The 20,313-nt window shown below is 38.3% G+C and overlaps 1 protein-coding gene and 3 pseudogenes across 6 annotated transcripts; 2 read left to right on the plus strand and 2 right to left on the minus strand.

Annotated features, from left to right (window-relative positions):
- Positions 1-6: 6 nt before the first annotated feature.
- On the plus strand, positions 7-12,450 carry LOC132294802 (putative pentatricopeptide repeat-containing protein At1g26500). Of its 6 annotated transcripts, XM_059792800.1 has the most exons (5): positions 7-1,586; positions 1,676-1,911; positions 5,445-8,301; positions 8,859-9,377; positions 12,096-12,450. In XM_059792800.1, the coding sequence occupies exons 1-2, from the start codon at positions 56-58 to the stop codon at positions 1,687-1,689; spliced, it is 1,545 nt and encodes a 514-aa protein (XP_059648783.1). In that variant the 5' UTR covers positions 7-55; the 3' UTR covers positions 1,690-1,911; positions 5,445-8,301; positions 8,859-9,377; positions 12,096-12,450. The 6 variants fall into 6 exon arrangements, with proteins under 6 accessions (XP_059648783.1, XP_059648780.1, XP_059648782.1 ...); XM_059792797.1 differs by lacking the exon at positions 12,096-12,450 and having other exon boundaries at positions 8,859-10,470; XM_059792799.1 differs by lacking the exon at positions 12,096-12,450 and having other exon boundaries at positions 8,863-10,470.
- Positions 6,843-6,978, minus strand: LOC132297605 (U1 spliceosomal RNA; annotated as a pseudogene).
- LOC132296132 (putative pentatricopeptide repeat-containing protein At1g26500) lies at positions 10,520-20,223 on the plus strand (annotated as a pseudogene).
- Positions 11,236-11,383, minus strand: LOC132297607 (U1 spliceosomal RNA; annotated as a pseudogene).
- Positions 20,224-20,313: the final 90 nt, after the last annotated feature.

A 20,313-nucleotide genomic window follows, 5' to 3' on the forward strand; every position in this document is an offset into this window, starting at 1 on the left:
GGCCTAAATTTGTAACATCTAATGCCACCAGCCCCACTCATCATTCTCCTTCCAAATGAATATCGGAGCAAGACTAATCGCAATCCCTAGACGCTCCATAAACCTCATATCTCACCAATTCAGAGCCTTAACCACTGATTCAGGCCTCTCCGAACGCCCCAACCCCATCACACCCGTCAACCCAACTCACCTCCTCCGAGTCTGCACCATCCTCTACCAACAACAGGACGCGTCCGACCCAAAACTCCACAACGCACTCAAACGCTCCGAGTTCCAACTCACCCACGAGTTCTTCCTCCAAGTCTGCAACAAATTCCCATTTTCATGGCGACCCATTTACAGGTTCTACCAATTCACCCAAGCACAGCCCCATTTCAACCACACATCACTCACCTTCAACAAGATGGTCGACTGTATAGGGAAATCAAGAAACATCGATCTCTTCTGGGAACTTCTTCAAGATATGGGACGACGTCGTATTGTCAACGATAAGACATTTAGAATTGCTCTTAAGACATTGGCTTCTGCGCGAGAATTGAAGAAATGTATTGATTTTTTTCATAAGATGAATGATTATGGGTGTTGTTATAGTGTAGAGACTTTGAATAAGGTGATTGAGACTTTGTGTGGGTCTAAGCTTGTTGATGAAGCCCAACACATAGTTACCAAGTTGAAAGAATGCGTTAAGCCAAATGGGGTTACTTATAAGTACTTGATTTTTGGGTTATGTGAAGTGGGTGATTTGATTGAGGCTTCTAAAGTTTGGAATTTGATGGCTGATGAAGGGTTTGAGGCCGATGTTGAGACGGTTGAGAAAATGATGGACACTCTTTTCAAGACTAATCAATTCGATGAAGCATTGAAGCTTTTTCAATCAATGAGGACCAAAAGGATTGATGATTTGGGTTTATCAACGTACCGGCTTGTGATCAATTGGATGTGTAAAAAAAATAAGCTTGCGCAAGCCTATTTGATGTTCGAAGAAATGCAGAAGAGAGGGATTGAAGCGGATAATTTGACATTGGCGTCTCTAATTTATGGGCTATTGACAAAGGCTAGAGTTAGAGAGGCTTATAAGATTGTGGAAGGGATTGAGAAACCAGATATAAGTGTGTATCATGGATTGATCAAGGGGCTTTTGAAGTTGAGAAGGGCAAGTGAAGCAACACAAGTGTTTCGAGAGATGATAAAGAGAGGTTGTGAGCCTACAATGCATACATATATAATGTTACTGCAAGGGCATCTAGGGAAGAGAGGGAGGAAGGGACCAGACCCACTAGTGAATTTTGACAGCATTTTTGTTGGCGGTTTAGTGAAGGCGGGGAAGTCTTTAGAAGCAACAAAGTATGTGGAGAGAGTGATGAATAGAGGACTTGAGGTTCCTAGGTTTGATTACAATAGATTTTTGCATTATTATTCAAACGAAGAAGGGGTGATTATGTTTGAGGAGGTGGCGAAGAAATTGAGAGAGGTTGGGTTGTTTGATTTAGCAGACATATTAGCCAGATATGGGGAGAAAATGGCAACTAGAGATAGGAGGAGAAACAGGGCATTGAACCTCTCCCATGAAGATGGGCATAACTCAGGTGATAATTCTTGTTTCATTAATTCCCTTTCTTTGTTTGATTATTTCTTGAAGTAACATGTGTTTATTGTTTATATATTGGCTGTTAAGGTCCAAACATTTAGAAGAGTAGTAGTAAAGAGTTCACTAGTGGTGGAGTTGGTAAAAGATCGAACAGCTCAGAAGATAAAGTTTTCTCGGATGCTGTGCTGAATTTTCAGATAGTGGGTTTCATTCAGGATTTGAAGGGCGTTTGGAGGGTGTTAGAGAATTGGATAAGAATGTGGAAAAGATTGTGGATGGTGATCTTGATAGCAGCCAATCACTAAAGGTCAATGCAAATGCTGGTAAGCATTTAATGAGATTAGATAATTCTTTGATGCTAGCTACTTGTTGGGTAGTGTAATTATGGCCCATTGTTGGTTGCTTAAAAGATTTTGCTTAAGTAAATTTGTTGCTGTTTTACTTTTACAGTGGAATGTACTACAGAAATAATGAAATAGAATTACCATTGTAGAACTGTGGTTATCTAAATTTGTTGGCATAAATGAATTGATGACATAAAAATGGGGTTTAACAAAACCTTCTCTTATCTGATTTGTTTCCTTTAGATATTCTCTTCAGTTGAGTTGTTATGAGAACTACAACTACCGAAGCATCTCACTTTTGTAATTTGAACATGCAACTGTGGTGATCAATTTTGAAGAAGTGTTTGCTATGAAATCAGCGGGGAAAGGGTGGAATGGTGATAAATTGATAATTAAATGAACTAGTTAAGCGAATCTTTCCAAATAGGATTTACAAAGTAAATTTGATTGATAGGACAGAAGTTTTGGAATTAGTAAAGTATGTTTGAGTGTGGACGTGGAGCTTGATGAGCTGAAAGACAGATAGACAGATTGAGAGGAGCATGCGTTAGGATACCCAAACATGGACTTTGAAAGTGGCAAAGTAAGGGAAATGTTTAGATGGTTAGGCTTATTGATAAAATCTTTTCGATGGTGTCTACCAGGACTAGTGCTTTTAGACGGATACACTTTTCTTGAAGGTGAAGGGAAAAGACAAAAGGGGCATGGAAGATTTTTCTGCATAAGATCTGAATTTGATTAGATAAATGGAAGATATGGCTCTAGAAAGAGTAGAATGGAGAAAGGTTATCTGTCAACTCAGCTAAAATTAAATTGATGAGGCTCGAAAGATTATAAAATAAGTTATCATATTACACTATGGTGGATATTGTTATAAAAACATGTCTAGAAGCCTTGTATTTTGGTTATTTGTCAGTGACAAGAACTATTTGAAGGGCTTCGGTAGATGTGATCAGATGAATATGACATAGCTTGAAGGAGAATTAATATGGTCAAAACTTCTCCTATATATCCTATAAAGAGTTTTTTTTTTCGTAGAGTCGTCATCATTAGATTATAGCTCTTCACTGTGTTGAGTCTGATATGTTTACTTACTTACACACACAGCCCACACACAATCGAATGTGTGCAAAGTTTGCAATGTGCAAACTAAGTTTTAATTTCCATAAAAATCTTGTCAGCTAAGTAGGTGGAGTATATTGACATTAGTATCATGAAACGAACTAGTCCTCAGACTTCTACCTTGAAGAGATAAAAGGGCCTCCTTTAAGCATCTTGCTCCTTTAATCGATCTCTATTTTGGACTCCTCGTGGATGAACTATATTCAGCTTCGATGGTTCTAGTTTTTAGAAACTCTGGTTCTAATGGTGTAGCTGTTATTTTCAGAAGATTAAAGGGTAATGTTATCTATACTTTCTCCATTCACTTTTGATGGTTCTATTTTTTTAGAAACTCAGGTTCTAATGGTGTAGGTGTTATTTTCAGAAGATCCGAGGGTAATGCGAAATATACTTCCTCCATGCCATATAATTGTGTAGATCCGCATGATTTGGTGAGTTTTAGAATGCGAACAGTCAAAGTTGTTAGGATATTCTTATTGCAGGATACTCATCCAATGTCATATTCTGGTTAGTCAAGATTGACATAGAATTCCTGGGCTATGCAATATGATAACGATCTTGGACCTTGTCAAGGAGTTTGGTGGTAACTGTTCTTGGACTCACTATGGCAAGGCAGACTATTAGCCAGAGAGGAGGTTTATGGTGCTTTTTTGCCTCTTAGAGTTGCTGAGAGCTCTTTTTCTCTGTTTATTTGAAGCAACATATTACATTAAATGTTTCACTGAGTTACAAGGATATGGACAATAAGCCAAGGGATACTGCGTATTACGAAAAAGAAACAAAAGAAACTCCCAACCGCTACAGGACCTTACAAAACCATCCCTAGGCACCCACTAGGTTACTAGAACTGTAGAACAATGCATAGGGACTCTAGTTTTCTTGATGTTAGTTTCTTCCATCTATTTACTGTTGAACTACTTTCCTCTACTTGGTGTGCTTTTCTTTTTTCCTCTACTTGGTGTGCTTTTCTTTTTTCCTCTTCTTGCTAATAGTATTACCATTTTTCATTATAAAAGAAAAAAAAAAATGTCGTGAATCCTTTTTAGTATTCTCTTGTAGCCGGATATATAAGGCCAAATCTTGTTTACCAGGGTAGTGAATCCTTTTTAGTATTCTCTTGTAGTAAGGACGTTTAGGATTTGGAGTGTGATAACGAGAGACACTGAAAATCACAAGAAAGAGAGTGAGAGCTAGGGTTTGGGGGTTGAAACTTGTAATATTCTGTTTTTCGCATTGTGAAATCTTTCGTCGGATCTTCACTGGGGACGTAGGCTTAGACTTAAGTTGAACCACGTAAATCCTTGTGTGGTGGTGTTTACTTTTCTTTCGTGATTCATGATTCGTTTGTCATAAAAATACCGTATTTGGGTAGTGAAGAATCCACTTGTTTTGAAATTGAGTATAGCCAACATGAGTATGGAGTGGCATAACAAGCAAAAGTTAAGATAATAGTGCTTGTGAGAAGTTATACTTCCAATTAAGGAAATGAGGAGGAAAAGTTATCTGCAATGTCTTGAACACATGGATAGGGGGGAGTGCCTTACTAAGAGAGGACAAACAATTGTAGTCTAAAGCAAGAGAGAGAAATAAACGAAGAAGGAAAAGAATAACAGAATAAGGAGAAAAAAGAGCAAACAACCGTCGTTGCTATAGAGTCTAGCCACCCTTTATATAGAGTCTCCTAGCAATCCTACTATAATTGACTTTATTACAATGAAGGAAAGTTACTAAAAAACAGAAAATTACATAAAATCAAGAAGTTTCCAAAAATCAGAACATGGATAGTTTCCAAAAATCACAAAGTTGATAAAATATAGTAAGGACGTGATGGTTTTGAGTTAACAGTGGATATGGATAAGTAAATGGCTGATGAAAAGGCTGTGTAGCCAACCCGAGTATTCGGGATTTGAGGCTTTATTGATCTAAATTGAGTATTATTGATATTATACAAATGATTTTAGAATTCTGTGTCTTTTGTGGATAGCTTGAGGCTATTGTTTTTGGCTTGTGCAGTTGTTCTGAGCCATGCTACCCTTTTCGGCAATTTTCAATGAAATTATACTTATTAAAAAAAAAAAAAAATTTGGAATCCTGTCGGGAACAATGAATGCAAAAAAAATCTGCAATTCTTTGTGGTGCTCAATTTAAATGCAGAAACCATTTGAAAGAATTCGTGGAAATAACATTAACAAATTTATGAAACTGGACTGTTCAAGTTCAACATTTAATTTGAACTGTGTTTGATTCATAGGATTCTTCTTTGACCTCAATACATTGAACCTTATGATGAGGAGGGATTACCATCCTCTCGCCATTCAAACTTCTATATCTAGGAATTACATGTTGATAATTTTCTAATTTTTTTTTCTCAAATATTCCTTCAACCCTAGGCTATGGTGAAGTAACTGAATCTCTTGATGATGGTTAATAAAGATACTGTTTATGAGAGTGATTCCAGTTCTTATTCATGTAAGCCGGGTGAACGCTTCAACATCTCTTCTGCAGATATGAATGCTTTGGAAGAGGACCCTAAACAGGAAGGTGGAGGTAACCAGCACACAATTGAAGTGCATGTTGAAGGTGAAGCTGATATTTTGAAAGTAAAAGTCATGAGCAGTGACGACATTGGATCCAGTGGTGTAGAAGACCCTCTAGGTAGGACTGAAGCAGGGAAAATTCAAACAAATCAGTCTTTAAGGACTGCACCCTCAAAAATCTGAGAATGATTCATCAAGGAATATTCTTTTAGAATTCAACTAAACAGATCCCTCTGATATGATTCATATGGTAGCTCCCGTGGATGGAACCAACTTAAGTGGAGGTGACAATGCTGACGATCATGAAACAGATAAAATTGAGAAGTGTGATACAGATGGAAACCAAAGCAATGAAGGAGTTGTAGAGAAAAACTTCCGGCAAGCGGGAAGACACCCCCTGAATTTCTGGACAATATATTGACATCAGGAGCTGATCAAATATTCTGCTCACTTGGGCAAGATGGAAATGGCGGTCGTGAAATGGCTGGAAATGAATTTTCTGATATTGCTGCGAGTGGAAGCAGAAAGGAAATTGCAGAGGGAAAATGTGCAATGAATGCAAAAACGAGCCTTGAATCTGAAAGCCAATTCTCTGAATCCCGAGTTGTTACAGATAATGGAGTGGCTAAAATTGCAAGGAACTTACGAGAAACTGAAGCTAATTATTGAGATAGAGTTTAAGATTCAAGTAAAGATGGTATTGGTACAACTTACTTGGGAAATATAATGTGGGCTCATTCCAATTCATGAAATTGCCTGGATGAAGATAATGAAGAAGCCATAAAGAAAGTATAGCTGCTGAATTAAATCGTGCTTATGATGTTGAAGTACTACACAGAAATTCAAGGTACTTCAAGTTGAAAGGACCAGAAACTTTGCCTGTAGATTCTGAATTCATTACTAAAAGTTCTGACAACGTTGAAGATAATCAGGGCTGGAACACTGGTGGGGGTGTTTCTGGTGTTAGATTTGTGATCTTTTGGGAGATGGTGACAACAACCTCACCAAGCAACATGTTCGTGTTTCTGCAGTTTATCTCATTAGTATGTTCTATTTGTATGTTCTTATGTTCTTCAGTTAATTAGGGGTAATGCAACTTCTTGATGCCTGGGCTTTATTTTCAAAACCCAACCCATAAAGAAGCATAAAAAACTTGAACACTTATATAAATAATTCTTGTTTGAAACCCAACCCATAAGAAGCATAAAGAAATCTGGCAGACTATTAGACCAAACCCATATAAATAATTCTTTGGACCCCACTACCACAAATTATGACGTAGGTTCCACTACTTGAGTAGACCTTAGGCGGACACCCCTCCTATGGAGGTCACCAACCTAGACCATGGGCCTCATTGATCACCCATAGATCCCGTCCAGGTAAGAATGTTGTGAGTTATGCTTTCAACTCATTATTAAATAGGCCAGTCTAGATAACTCGCTTTTATGTTTCGTCGATGTGGGACAACAGAAGCAAACATTATACAAGATAGACTAGACAGATAGACCTTTTACTTTGATCTGATACTTGACTCTTGAATGCATATCTGATCATTGTTAGCAATTAGGACAAGTCAGTGAAATTGATGGTTGATGAAGGGTAAATGCATATCTGAATATCTGATCATTGTTCATGTTATCACCCTTTTGTTATTGTCAAATACTAATACAAAAGCAAGCTTAAAAGTTGAATGCATATCTTCTTATCTTTCTTGGTTGGTGCTTCCAAAGTTTGGAAATTGATGGTTGATGAAGGGTTCCAGGCGGATATTGATACAGTTGAAGAAATGATGGAGAGACCCTTTTCAAGACTAATCAATTCCATAGAAGCATTGAAGCTTTTTCAATCAATGAGGACCAAAAGGATTGATGATTTGGGTTTTTATCAATTGGATGTGTAAGCAAAGTAAGCTTGGGCAAAGCTTATTTGGTGTTCGAAGAAATGCACAAGTGAGGGATTGAAGCGGATAATTTGACATTGGAGTTGCTGCCAATAAATGGCCTATTGACAAAGAAATGCACGAGTGTGGAAGGGATTGAGAAACCAGATACAAGGGTGTGTATCATGGATTGATGAAGGGGCTTTTGAAGTTGAAAAGAGCAAGTGAAGCAACACAAGCGTTTCAAGAGATGATAAAGAGAGGTTGTGTGAGCCTACAATGCATACATATAGTATAATGTTACTACACGGGCATCTGCGGAAGAGAGCAAGGAAGGGATCAGACCCACTAGTGAATTTTGACACCATTTTTGTTGGCAGTTTAGTGAAGGCGGAGAAGTCTTTAGAAGCACCAAAGTATGTGGAGAGAGTGATCATTCCAATTCATGAAATTGCCTGGATGAAGATAATGAAGGAGTCATAAAGAAAGGCGAAAAGAATAATGACAGTGAAGTACTAGAGGAAAGTGTTGGTTCAGTTAGTACAGCTGCTGAATTAAATCGCTCTGGTGATGTTGAAGTACTACACACAAATTTGAAAGAACCAGAACCTTTGCCTGTAGATTCTGAATTCATTACTAAAATTTCTGACAATGCTGAAGATAATCAGTACAGGAATGCCGGTGGGGTTGTTTATGGTGTTAGCTCTGATCTTTTGGGAAAAGGTTACAACAACCTCACCAAGCAACATGTTGGTGTTTCTGCAGTGGATATCTCAGTCGATTCATGTAGTCAAACTGATTGTTTGGAAGGTAACTGGGGGTGCGTTTCAGGTACAACCAAATGCTTCTCTACACGAGAAAATAGACTGTGTTTATCTTTTTACCAAAACCGCCTTATTTGCTGAAGGACAGAAGTTTGAATATTTGTTCTTGATTCTCTATAAGCAAGGTTATTTTTTGTGCATGCTGTTCAAAAAGGAGATAAGGAACCCACATCTACTTGCAAAATATCATGACGATCACATTCAATAAATAGCACGCATACACATGAACACCATCAATTTAGATGGTCTAAATTCATTTGAGTCTTTTTGATACTTTCAGCTTAGTTTTATTTATATAGCATTGGCAATCTCAAGTGCAGCTGTGGATTAGTTCCACTAAACAGTAAACACATGAACCCCCCTTCTCCCCTTTTCCCTCCGCACCTGACATCCACACACACGCACAAAGAAAAAGAAAAGAACATCCTTTTCCCTTTAGGTCCGTAATTCATGTCCTCATTGTTCTTTTTGTCCGTTTTGCATAATTACTTTGATCTGATACTTGACTCTTGAAATACATATATTAGCTTCTTATTTGTGTATGGAACATTGTTTTCAATCCAGTCAGATGCACCGGCTGCTGTTGATGCTGAAGCTTTACCATCAATTGATTCCCTAGTGCCAGAACAATCAGAAAAAGGCAACCCAGAAAAGCCAAAGTCTGCTGCCTCCAAGGGACACCATTGCAAAAAATCAGATGCTTTTGAGGCTCGTCATTTTATGATATTGGTTGAATATGAAGCTTTTACAAGCTGGGTGGTTTCGATCTCTTACTAATGTTGTGAATGAGTCACAAGGTAGAAAGAAAAATGAAGAGGTCATCGCCAAGGTAACAAACTGGAGCACTGGGAAACAGCACATGCCTCTGAAAAAACCTATTGGTTGAAGCCAAACCAAAATCACAAGACATGAAACCAAGTCCAACTGTGATTCAGAATGATGAAACTTCAGCAAAGAATAATGAAGTCTCAACCCCGAGGCCGACAACTGTGAATTCAACTTTGCATCAGGCTGCAGGGAAGGAATGGAACTCTCCAGCAACAAGATATCCAATTGACTGTAAGAAAGAAAGGAAAATAAAGGGTAAGCCACACTGGGTTCCATTTGTATGCTGTTCTTCAGTTAATTAGGGGAATGTAACACTTACTTCTATAGAGTCTGGTCACACTCTATACTCTATAGTCACTTGTTTTTATATGCCTTGCTTTAGGGTAAAGTGCATTAAACCCCCTTCAACCATATCTTAATGAGCAAAAAACCCCCCTGAATTTATAAAGTAGCATAAAACCCCCTTGAAGTATGTTGTTTGGTTGCACTTTATCCAATCCGGCAACCGGCCGATGGATTTCTACCATGTGATAGCCCATATTTCTCTAAATGACCATAGAGCCCTTATGGAATGTAAAAAGACCATAATGACCTTTAAAGACATTTGGACCCAACTAGTATCCAAACAAGCCTTAACGTTTTGTCCTTCTTCCTCATCGATCTGTGGAGTATATATCTGCCTATATATGTATACATCTATCTATATATATATGTTGTATGTTTTATAGATTCTTGTGACCGGTCCTTTGGCATTAGAACTGAAACGATCCAAGGTATAAAAGCTTGGATTCATCCCATTTACAGAACAAGAAAAATTCAAAATTACAAAAAAATTAAAAAATCAAAACCCATTTACAGAACAAGAAGCTTGGATTCATCCTTGCCAGCCAGTCCACTCCACCGCCGCATTTGTTCCTCACGGCCGAGCCCTCACCAGTCCATCACCGCCGCTGCACCACCCGCTGTCCATCACAGCCGACATCATCCAAAGCCGAAACCGTCGAGGCCGCCTTCATCCTTTCCACCATCCAAAGCCGAAACCCATAACCATCGGTCCACCACCACCTTCAACCAAAACCATCATCGCTCTCCACCCAAAACCTCCAGAGTCACCATTCTGCCCAACCAATCCACCCTAGCTGGAAAAATGAAATTGATCATGGCTTTACCAAATTTCCCCAAATAATATTCAACCAAAAATAAAATAAAAAATAAAAAAAAATCTCCAAATCATGAACTCTGCAATGGTTTTTGGCTGCCGTCGAACCCAGAAACGGCACTGACGAGGACAGAGGACAGCGGCACAAGGAGTTACTGGTGAGGCGGTGAGGACGCGCTGGGTGTGGCACAAGGAGTTATAGGAGACCATCACCGTCTGCGCCGTCGACAACACTGGGATGTCAGATCTGCTCTTGTCGTTTGCCGCCGTGAAGAGGTCGGCTGTGAAGAGGTCGTCCACCGCTCGGGTCTCTGCCGCCTTTTCTTTTGTTCTTCGCGGGACACGTGGGACATGTTGGTGATCTGGAACGCCGACGAGGACGACGGTTGCTTGCTGTCGGTGTCGCTAGTCAACGACGACATGAACGAGGTGGCGCCATAAATGGCCGGCGAGATCGATGTGCTCCCTCTACTCTCTGTGTCTATATATATATATATATATATATATATATATATATATAGATATATTATATACATATATTTATAATATATACACACAGAAAAATAGAGAGAGGGAGATAGAAACAATATAGTTTTGAATAAGGGTAAAATTGTCTTTTATCTTTTCCGGTGGCCTGAGTGGGCAAATTGCAAAAAAGTGAAAGTTCAGGGGGTTTTTTTTTGTAGTTTAGGGGGGTTAGTAGCAAAACCTCCATAGTTCAGGGGGGTTTAATGCACTTTACCCCTTGCTTTATTATAAGTGCCAACTAAATGCATATTATTTGAAGCAATAAATACCCGGGCAAAACCCATCAAGCCTTTGAAAAAGTTAAAGGCCCAAACATACTAGAATAGCTTGTGCTTTTTGTTTGAAACCCAACCCTTAAGAAGCATAGAGAAAACTGGCAGACTTTGAGACCAAACTCATATAAATAATTCTTGGACTAAAGATTGGGCAGGGTCTCCCCCACTACCACAAATTATGACGTAGGCTCCATTACATGAGTAGAACTTAGCCAGACACCCTTCCTTAGTGTAATGGAGGTCACCAATCTAGACCATAGGCCTTATTTATCGCCCATTGATCCCGTCCAAGTAGAGATGGCAAATTTCTCGTCCTTGCTGGGTCCTCACCGCGCCCCGTTTATAGCGGGGATAGGGACCCTTTTATGTAAAGGGGGATGGGGATAGGGGTAAATTTTGAAAACCCACCGGGGGCGTGCAGGGGTGGGGATGGGGTAAACCCACCCCGACCCGCCCTGATTAAGTGTGAAAGTACTAATATACCCTTACATTTAATAATTTATTATTAAATTAGATTTAGTATATATATGAAAATAAGAAAAATTATATTTTTTTTTAAAAAATAATATATGTTAATCGGGGGCCGGGGATAAGGGGTCGGGGGTGGGGGCGGATATGGGGGTAGTGGTGAAATTTTAAGCGGGGATGGGGATTGAAAAATTCAACGGGATGGGGATGGGGAATGAGACCCCTGCCCCGCCTCGCCCCATTGCCATCCCTATAGAGATATAGGTAAAAACAAAGTCCTGGGGAGGAACATTTACATCATAAACTCATTTTTCATTTCAATTATTACTACTACTAATAATAACAAAATAATGATGGAAAAGAAAAAAATTCACGATCCATAACATGAAAATTTTCAATGGAATTACTTCTCAAAAAGAAAATTTTAAGGGGATCACATATGATCTCACAGTAAAAGTTTTTCATATTAATTTGTATGATTCACTAATTTTGACCATACATTAGTACTGCTGTTTTCAAATTGATAGAAGAACAAAATTGCAGGTAGCAAAGGTGGGTTGTCGAAACAAATTTAAATTAGAGAAAAGAAAGGAACCAAATCTAGACCTAACAAGACTTGCAGAGACACATTTGATAGTGGCTACACTTGTAGCAACCGTGACATTTGCAGCTGGTTTCACCATAGCCGGGGACTATGATGGCGACCAAGGGCCGAAGCAAGGCACAACTGTTTTAACGAGTCAGATAGCTTTCCAATTATTTGTCATGACCGATACTTTTGCTATGGTTTGCTCAGTTAGTGTTGTAATTCTCCACTTGTTTGCATCATTTTACGATGATTGGGACAAGCGTGCTAGCCACTATGCCATTGCGTTGTTTCTCATTATAGCTGCTATGGGAGCAATGGTGGTTGCATTCATGACTGGCTTTTGTGCTGTGTTGGAATTTTCATAGGCAACCATGGTATGCGTCAGCTATTCCCCCCCCCCTTTTTTTAATTATTATTTTTTAATGTATTCAAGAAATGGTGCAGCGGATCCTTGTAATTGAGCGTTAAAAAAGGAAAAAAACAAAACTCCAATCAAACATAAGGTTTGTAACCTTCCAAAGTAGAGACCAGACTCTAATTGTAGGTTGGTAACTAACATGGCGCTTTGAATTGGGTTGTTTGCTCTTCTGGTCGATTTTAACTTGATTAGTAAGTTGAAAATTTTAATCCAATTAATGAACCCAACAACCAACAAGGCCACATCGTTTAGCTCCAGAGGAGGGTCTGTTGTGTTCGACTCCGGGGATTACCTGGAGGTCTTGTGTTCCACTCCGGGAATTACGCAGCCACAAGTCCTGAAATTGAGCTAAAAAAAAAAGAGTTGAAATGTATACTTACTGAAAAATTAAATAGTTATATAATTTACCCAAAAATAAAAAAAAAATAAACGAAAAAGAAGAAGATATATATATATATATATATATATATATATATATTTATTTATTTATCATTTATAAAGTCAGATAACTAATGGAATGTAGGACATGAGTTTGGTTAGAGAATTATGGAATTTTAATAATGCAGCCAAGGTGAACTCACAAGGAGTTCACATTTAGTGGACCTATCAATCAGATATTTACGCAAAGGCTTTTTTAAGCAACAGCATAATATGATCACGGTGGTCAGTCTACCTTTGTGGAAGGCATAGTGTCTTTATACATCTAGTTGAACAAAATTTACTGGACTATTGAATATATAAATATATGTAAAATAATGGAGCAACTTTTAGAGATTAACACAATTTATAAAGTTATCACAACAATCTCTCATAGGATATGCGGGCCTTGTCTACAGTCTAAATTTGATAACAAAAGTCCAAACCCACAACAAGAAGACTGGGCCTTGTTATATAGCCCAACCCATAAACGGTATAGGATAAAAACTGGGTCTTTGACCCACAACCCGAAGACTGGACCTTATTATATAGCTCAAACCATAAACTGGGCCTTGTCTACAGGCTAACACTAACAAAAGTGTATATAAAAGGGTAAATTACACCGACACCCCTTGAGGTTAGGTCATATTTCAGCCAGATGAAGATTTTGGTTTTAACTTTCACTTACACCCAATCATGTGAATTGACCATTTTACCCTCAATTTTTTAATACAAAATATATATAATCTTAAATGACAAAAGAGCCTTTATCCCTACCCCCAAACCACCGCCACCATCTTTGGCTCCATCTATGAACCAATTTGTATACAGCTCCTTCAAGTTTGCCTGCATCCACCACCACCTATCCCAAACCACGGCCACCATCTCCATCCTGACATCCACCACCACATATCTCAAACCACTGCCACCATCCCCACCTCCATCCTCACAACCACCACCATTAACCCATCACCAAAAATCGACCGAGCGAAAAACCCATCCCCAAAACCCATCCTAATCGATCTGCAGCTTTCCTTTCTGGCCACACCTTCCACTATCCCCAAAACCTATCCTCATCGGCGAATCGATTGACGACGTCCACAAATCGTGACCACGGATTCAACGGTGTCCACACAGACCAAGCGGGCGGCGAAGTCGTCAATATCCTCGCCGTCAACGCCAGCATCCTCTCCGACTCTGGCGCCCATTAACGTGAAGATCAGCGATCAACCAAACCGGAAAGCACCCCTACTGTTGGTGATGGTAATCTGACGCGCCGCGTGGGTGAATGCACCAAAATCGTGACGTCCATCACTGCAACTCCGACGGCGACGGTGGCGGCAATTCATGTGATACCCCTCGATTCTAGAACCACGGGTGATCAAGTCCGGGCACAGATCTGAAGGATACCAGACAATCAATATATAAACAAGCAGGAATAAAACAGAATTAAGAATAAAATAATGATATGCTGAAAAGAATTCTAATTGTAAAACCTCCAAAAATAAAAGTTTTAATATAAATTAACTTTCCAATCCGTACAACTCGGGAATCCAACTAGTGGACCCCTAATAATCTCAACTGATAAAACTTTACAGAATAAAATCCAAAACTAAAACCAGAAAGAAAAATCCTATTTAGTCGGAAGAGTGAGTGACTGTATTTGCATCACCACGATCAAACCCTAAGCCTGGTACTCACGAACACCTGAAAAATAAAGGTGGGTCAGGCCCACATGCAAGTTCCATCCTACTACAATCCGTACATAAACCCGATACGCAGATACATCCTAGATAGCTCGGCAATATCTACAATAGTCCATAGATATATAAATACACACTATAGGATGCTCACTAGCCTATAACATAGTTCAGCCTGGGTAGAAGGTGACATATAAAACACGCTTTTCAGCAGCCAAGTACCTAGACCTACCAGGGAACATTAGCTATATCTAGCTACTCAACCTTTGCAATATACGCACTCTAACCGTGATCAGGAGACTCAAGCTCGTATCACGGTACCATAAATATATATATAAATTCTTTCCTAATGCAGAAAAATAAAACAAACATCCGTTATGTCGTTCAACTGTTTTAGTTGACAGGACATGCATCCATGTAGGATTTAACTATTTTAGTTAATCCATTCCGTATGTATGAAAGGGGTAGGACTTAGCTTTTTGATCTAATCCATCCCTGATATGTCACCGTCCCATACCGGTACATATAATGCATATGATCCACACATGATGCACACTCAAAATGAACATCAAGTATATCCAGAACCAACATAATAGAAATCAGATATAGATAAGCTCCTATCATGCATCCAGTATATGATTATATTCATAGAACCTCCTTTTAAATTGTTAAAATAAGAATAAACAATTTAAACCATCCATTTCCATGTAATTGACAGAACAGAAATTAAGACAGTTCAGCAATTATCCTTCATAACATAATATAATGAATATCAGAATTTTAAACTGCACATTATACTAGAATTCCAAAACAACATATCCATACTAGTTCGTTTAAAATGTTAAAATGATGACTAGCATTTAAATCCTCCCATATCCTTTACGGCATGCAAATTTATAATTAAATCTCCTAGCATCTATGTAATTCCCCATTATAAATTCTGTGTCGGATATAATGACACTCCAAAGTTTAAGTACATCATATGAAACTTCAAAAAGTATTTTATACCAGTTTCATTTAATTTGCTAACACGAAACTAGCAACTAACCTTCCACTACTCCCGACAATATACAACTTATTAGATACGAGTACATGACGTCATAACCAACATTCCTGGAACTGAACTATGCTAAATATATCATTGATATAAATTCTAACAATAATTACAATGTCAGTCCAAATTAAGTTGTCAAAACAACTTAGCAAAACAAGCATTCCTCCTTCCTTGACAGTAGGCCTATTATAAGCTTATGTTTTATGACATGCATTTAGGTTTAGCACCTTAGCATAAACCAACTATTTGAAGGCTTTAACAAGTTAATTTTAATCATTTAAAGCCCTCCATCACTTTCCAGTAATTACTTTTAAGCCCCTGAACTTCAGAAAAATTGCAGAAAACACCCGTAGGGGTTTTTTTCCCATGGGAGCCGGCTCCCCTTTATTGGAGCCGGCTCCTAGGCTTCTAGAGCCGGCTCTCCCTCATGGAGAGCCGGCTCTCTCTTCATGGGAGCCGGCTCCCACCATTTAGGAGCCGGCTCTCACCCCTGAGAGCCCCTCTCTGCTTCACTGCTTCGTCTTTGCTTCCGGGAGAAGTTCCAACTGTCTGTCCTAAGTTTCTTAAGGATTTTAAGAGTTCAATTTAAGCCCTAATACTCCTAGAAACTCCTTTGATTTCCCTAAGAATAGTTTGGCAAAAATCTAATTTGAAGACAAAGACAGTTTATGCAAACAACCAATTCAGTTCTTCTTCGCTTCCGGCGAAGTCCAGTGTCATATCCCAAACTTTTGTAGCATTCTTTGGATTCTGTTTAAGTTCTTATAGTCCTAGAACCTCTCATACTCCAGTGTAAATCAAACGACATAAATTAAACTCACAACAGAATAGTTTAAGCAACAACGGGTTTAAACTTTAAAAAAACACAGAACAGATTTCAGAAATCATCTAGCAATGCATAAAATTCGTTTTTAATAGTTTAATTAAGTTCCTGGAGTTTATATAAGATGCACAGAACATAAGTTTATGGGGAAAGAGATAGTCTGAAACTTGCCTATGAGATTTTGAATTAAAACCTCTACGCCGTCTCTACGTTTCAGAATTCCCCAGATTGTTTTCCTCCTTTGATAAACCTTCTATTCCTCTGTTACTTCTTGACTTACCCACGAGCAACTCCTCTGCTCGTCCTCTATCCTTCCTCCATTAGCCTCACAGATTCTCTCAAGAACCCTCTCTGTTTTCCTCTCAAAATAGTATTCCGTGAATAGGGTTTTGTTTTTGTTTCTCCAACCCTAGCAGACCATACAGTTTTATATATATAGGCTATTATTTAACCTATGTTTAATTTAATTAAATTTACAAGTCGGCTACACCATGAATAAATGAAACCCTAACTTAAATTAAAATAACCCTAAAATATAAACCATATAAGCCATAAACAAGACACGTCAGTTAAAACCAATTAAATTAAAATAAATAAATAATTAATTTAAAAAACCAATTCAATTAAACAATTGATTTAAAACCAATAAACAATTAAAATAAATCAATTAATCTAAAACAAATAATTCACACTTAATCAATTAAATAAACCAATTCACTATATAACAATTAAATTAAATACACACAAATAATAATAAATCAACTAATTTAACCAAATAAGAAATAAGTCCAAAAATTTAAATAAAAATGAAAAACAAACCAAAATATTTCCATTTTATCCTTTTGAAAACTAGGGGTATTACATTTTTCCCCCCTAACAAAAGGAATTCCATCCTCGGAATTCACGAAACTCTGAATTAATAACTTTACAAAATTCATTTCCGTTTTCGTGTGGCACAGCCCTTTATATGGAATCTTCCCATTCCCCATATAGTCAACCATTTCGTAGATAACATAGGTTCCTTAGATTGGCTAAAGTTATGTATACTTACCAAATCCTACGACCACATACCCAAAATCCTAGCATAATTAACGTTATTTCGCCAAAACAGTAGTTGGTTGGTCACATGCTTGTATCCCCAACTAAATCGTAATCCCGATCCTGACTAAATTAACCAAAATGAAACACATACAGCACACACGCTAAAACACAATAAAAAGCAATAGAATCTTACATAAAGCACCGTTCCTCCTAGCAAAGAAATCTCCTTTAGAAATTAACTTTACTTGATTTGTTCATAATCTCTTTTTCAATTCTAGAGGTAATCATCCAACCTCGACACATAAGCTCCAATCATAGCTCATCACATATCCATTTGCTTCAGCAAATTCCAAAGGCTTAACCTTCATCCTCCTTATATACGAAATGCAAACCATCTAATGTAGCTTTAAGAAACAACTTAGACTGGCATAACCTAATTCCCACACTTCCCGGAACGTGATATAAAATCATTGCCTCGTTCTAAGAAGAACTCCATCCGATTCCTAAACCCCTGAAGAGTTCCTTTATCTACTTCCTTTAAAAGTAACCCAAAAGGTTAACTATCCACACCAACCCTATAAGTATCGTTCACTATTTTATTAGCGAACAACATCACCCTCGTGCGATCCTTTATTGACAAGATTCAATACCCTCTTTATGGGGTATGCTATAATTTTCTCCACTATAATCCTCTTGGGACTCCTATTCCCCGTTTGTCTCCTTTATGAGAACAACTGCAATCGTGTTGGTCCCTTCATGCGGTGACCTCAAACACACTCCTAAATTCTTCCTTGGCCTATACCTCTAAAAGTAATGCCAACCGGAACTAAACCTTTGATCCCGAGTTCTGCTTCTGATAAAGAACTTGATAACATACTCCTTTACTCCTTTGGGTCTGAATCGCTGTTGCTGTCCCCATCCTCCTTCTAGTGTCAACCATTCTATACGTATAGAATATAATTGACATCAGCTGCTCCTCCTAACGAACCGTAAAATAGTACAATGAATCCTAACATAGCTTAAGTTTTAAGAGACGCAACGCGGAAGACTTCTAACGAAAGACACTCCTAAGGATACTAGAACCTGGAGTGCTCTGATACCAACTGTGATACCCCTCGATTCTAGAACCACGGGTGATCAAGTCCGGGCACAGATCCGAAGGATACCAGAAAATCAATATATAAACAAGCAGGAATAAAACAGAATTAAGAATAAAATAATGATATGCTGAAAAAAATTCTAATTGTAAAACCTCCAAAAATAAAAGTTTTAATATAAATTAACTTTCCAATCCGTACAACTCGGGAATCCAACTAGTAAACCCCTAATAATCTCAACCGATAAAACTTTACAGAATAAAATCCAAAACTAAATCCCGTCCGGGTAAGTATGTTGTGAGTCGTGCTTTCAACTCATTGTATAGGCGCCTCTGCATCTCTCGCATTTATGTTTTGTCGATGCGGGACAACAGAAGCAAACATTATACCCCAACCTCAAGACAGACTAAACAGACAGACCTTGTACTTTGATCTGATACCTGACTCTTGAATTGCATATCTGATCTTTGTTAGCAAAAGAGGACAAGTCAGTGAAATTGCTGGTTGATGAAGGGTGAATGCATATCTGATCATTGTTCATGTTATTACCCTTTTGTTATTGTCAAATACTAATACAAAATCAAGCTTAAAAGTTGAATGCGCATATCTTCTTATCTTTCTTGGTTGGGGCTTCAAAAGTTTGGAATTTGATGGTTGGTGAAGGGTTCCAGGCGGATATTGAGACAGTTTAAGAAATGATGGGGAGACCCTATTCAAGGATAATCAATTTCAATGAGGACCAAAAGGATTGATGATTTGGGTTTTTATCAATTGGATGGGTAAAAAAAGTAAAGCTTGGGCAAGCTCATTTGGTGTTCGAAAAAATGCATAAGAGAGGGATTGAAGCGGATAATTTGACATTGGCCTCGCCTGCCAAAATATGGCCTATTAACAAAGGCTAGTAGAGTTAGAGAGGCTTATAAGATTGTGGAAGGGATTGAGAAACCAGATATAAGTGTGTGTGTCATGGATTGATGAAGGGGATTTTGAAGTTGAGAATGGCAAGTGAAGCCACACCAAGTGTTTCGAGAGATGATAAAAGAGAGGTTGTGAGCCTACAATGCATACATATATAATCTAATGTTACTGCAAGGGCATCTACGGAAGAGAGGGAGGAAGGGATCAGACCCACTACTGAATTTTGACACCATTTTTGTTGCCGGTTTAGTGAAGGCGGGGAAGTCTTTAGAAGCAACAAAGTATGTGGAGAGAGTGATGATGAATAGAGGACTTTAGGTTCCTAGGTTTGATTACAATAGCTTTTTGCATGATTATTCAAATGAAGAAGGGGTGATTATCTCTGAGGAGGTGGCGAAGAAATTGAGAGAGGTTGGGTTGTTTGATTTAGCAGACATCTTTGCCAGATATGGGGGATAAAATGGCAACTAGAGATAGGAGGAGAAACAGGGCAATTGAACCTCTCCGATGAAATAGCCATAACGCAGGTGATAATTGTTGTTTCATGAATTCCTTTCCATGTTTGATTATTTCTTGAAGAAACATGTGTTTGTTGTCTACTTGTTGGTTTGTTAAGGTCCAAACATCGAGAAGAGTAGTAGTAAAGAGTTCTACAACTTTTTACCTATTAAATAAGAATGCAAGAGAATTCTGCAATTCTTTTG

The sequence above is a fragment of the Cornus florida genome, unplaced genomic scaffold, assembly GCF_030987335.1.
Source record: "Cornus florida cultivar Cherokee Brave unplaced genomic scaffold, ASM3098733v1 CherokeeBrave_3.0.0_Hap2_Chr02, whole genome shotgun sequence".
Taxonomy (NCBI): Eukaryota; Viridiplantae; Streptophyta; class Magnoliopsida; order Cornales; family Cornaceae; genus Cornus; species Cornus florida.

Bases quoted from the DNA above. Each gene is read 5' to 3' on its own strand.
- LOC132294802 (XM_059792800.1), top strand. From the start codon at position 56: ATGAATATCGGAGCAAGACTAATCGCAATCCCTAGACGCTCCATAAAC.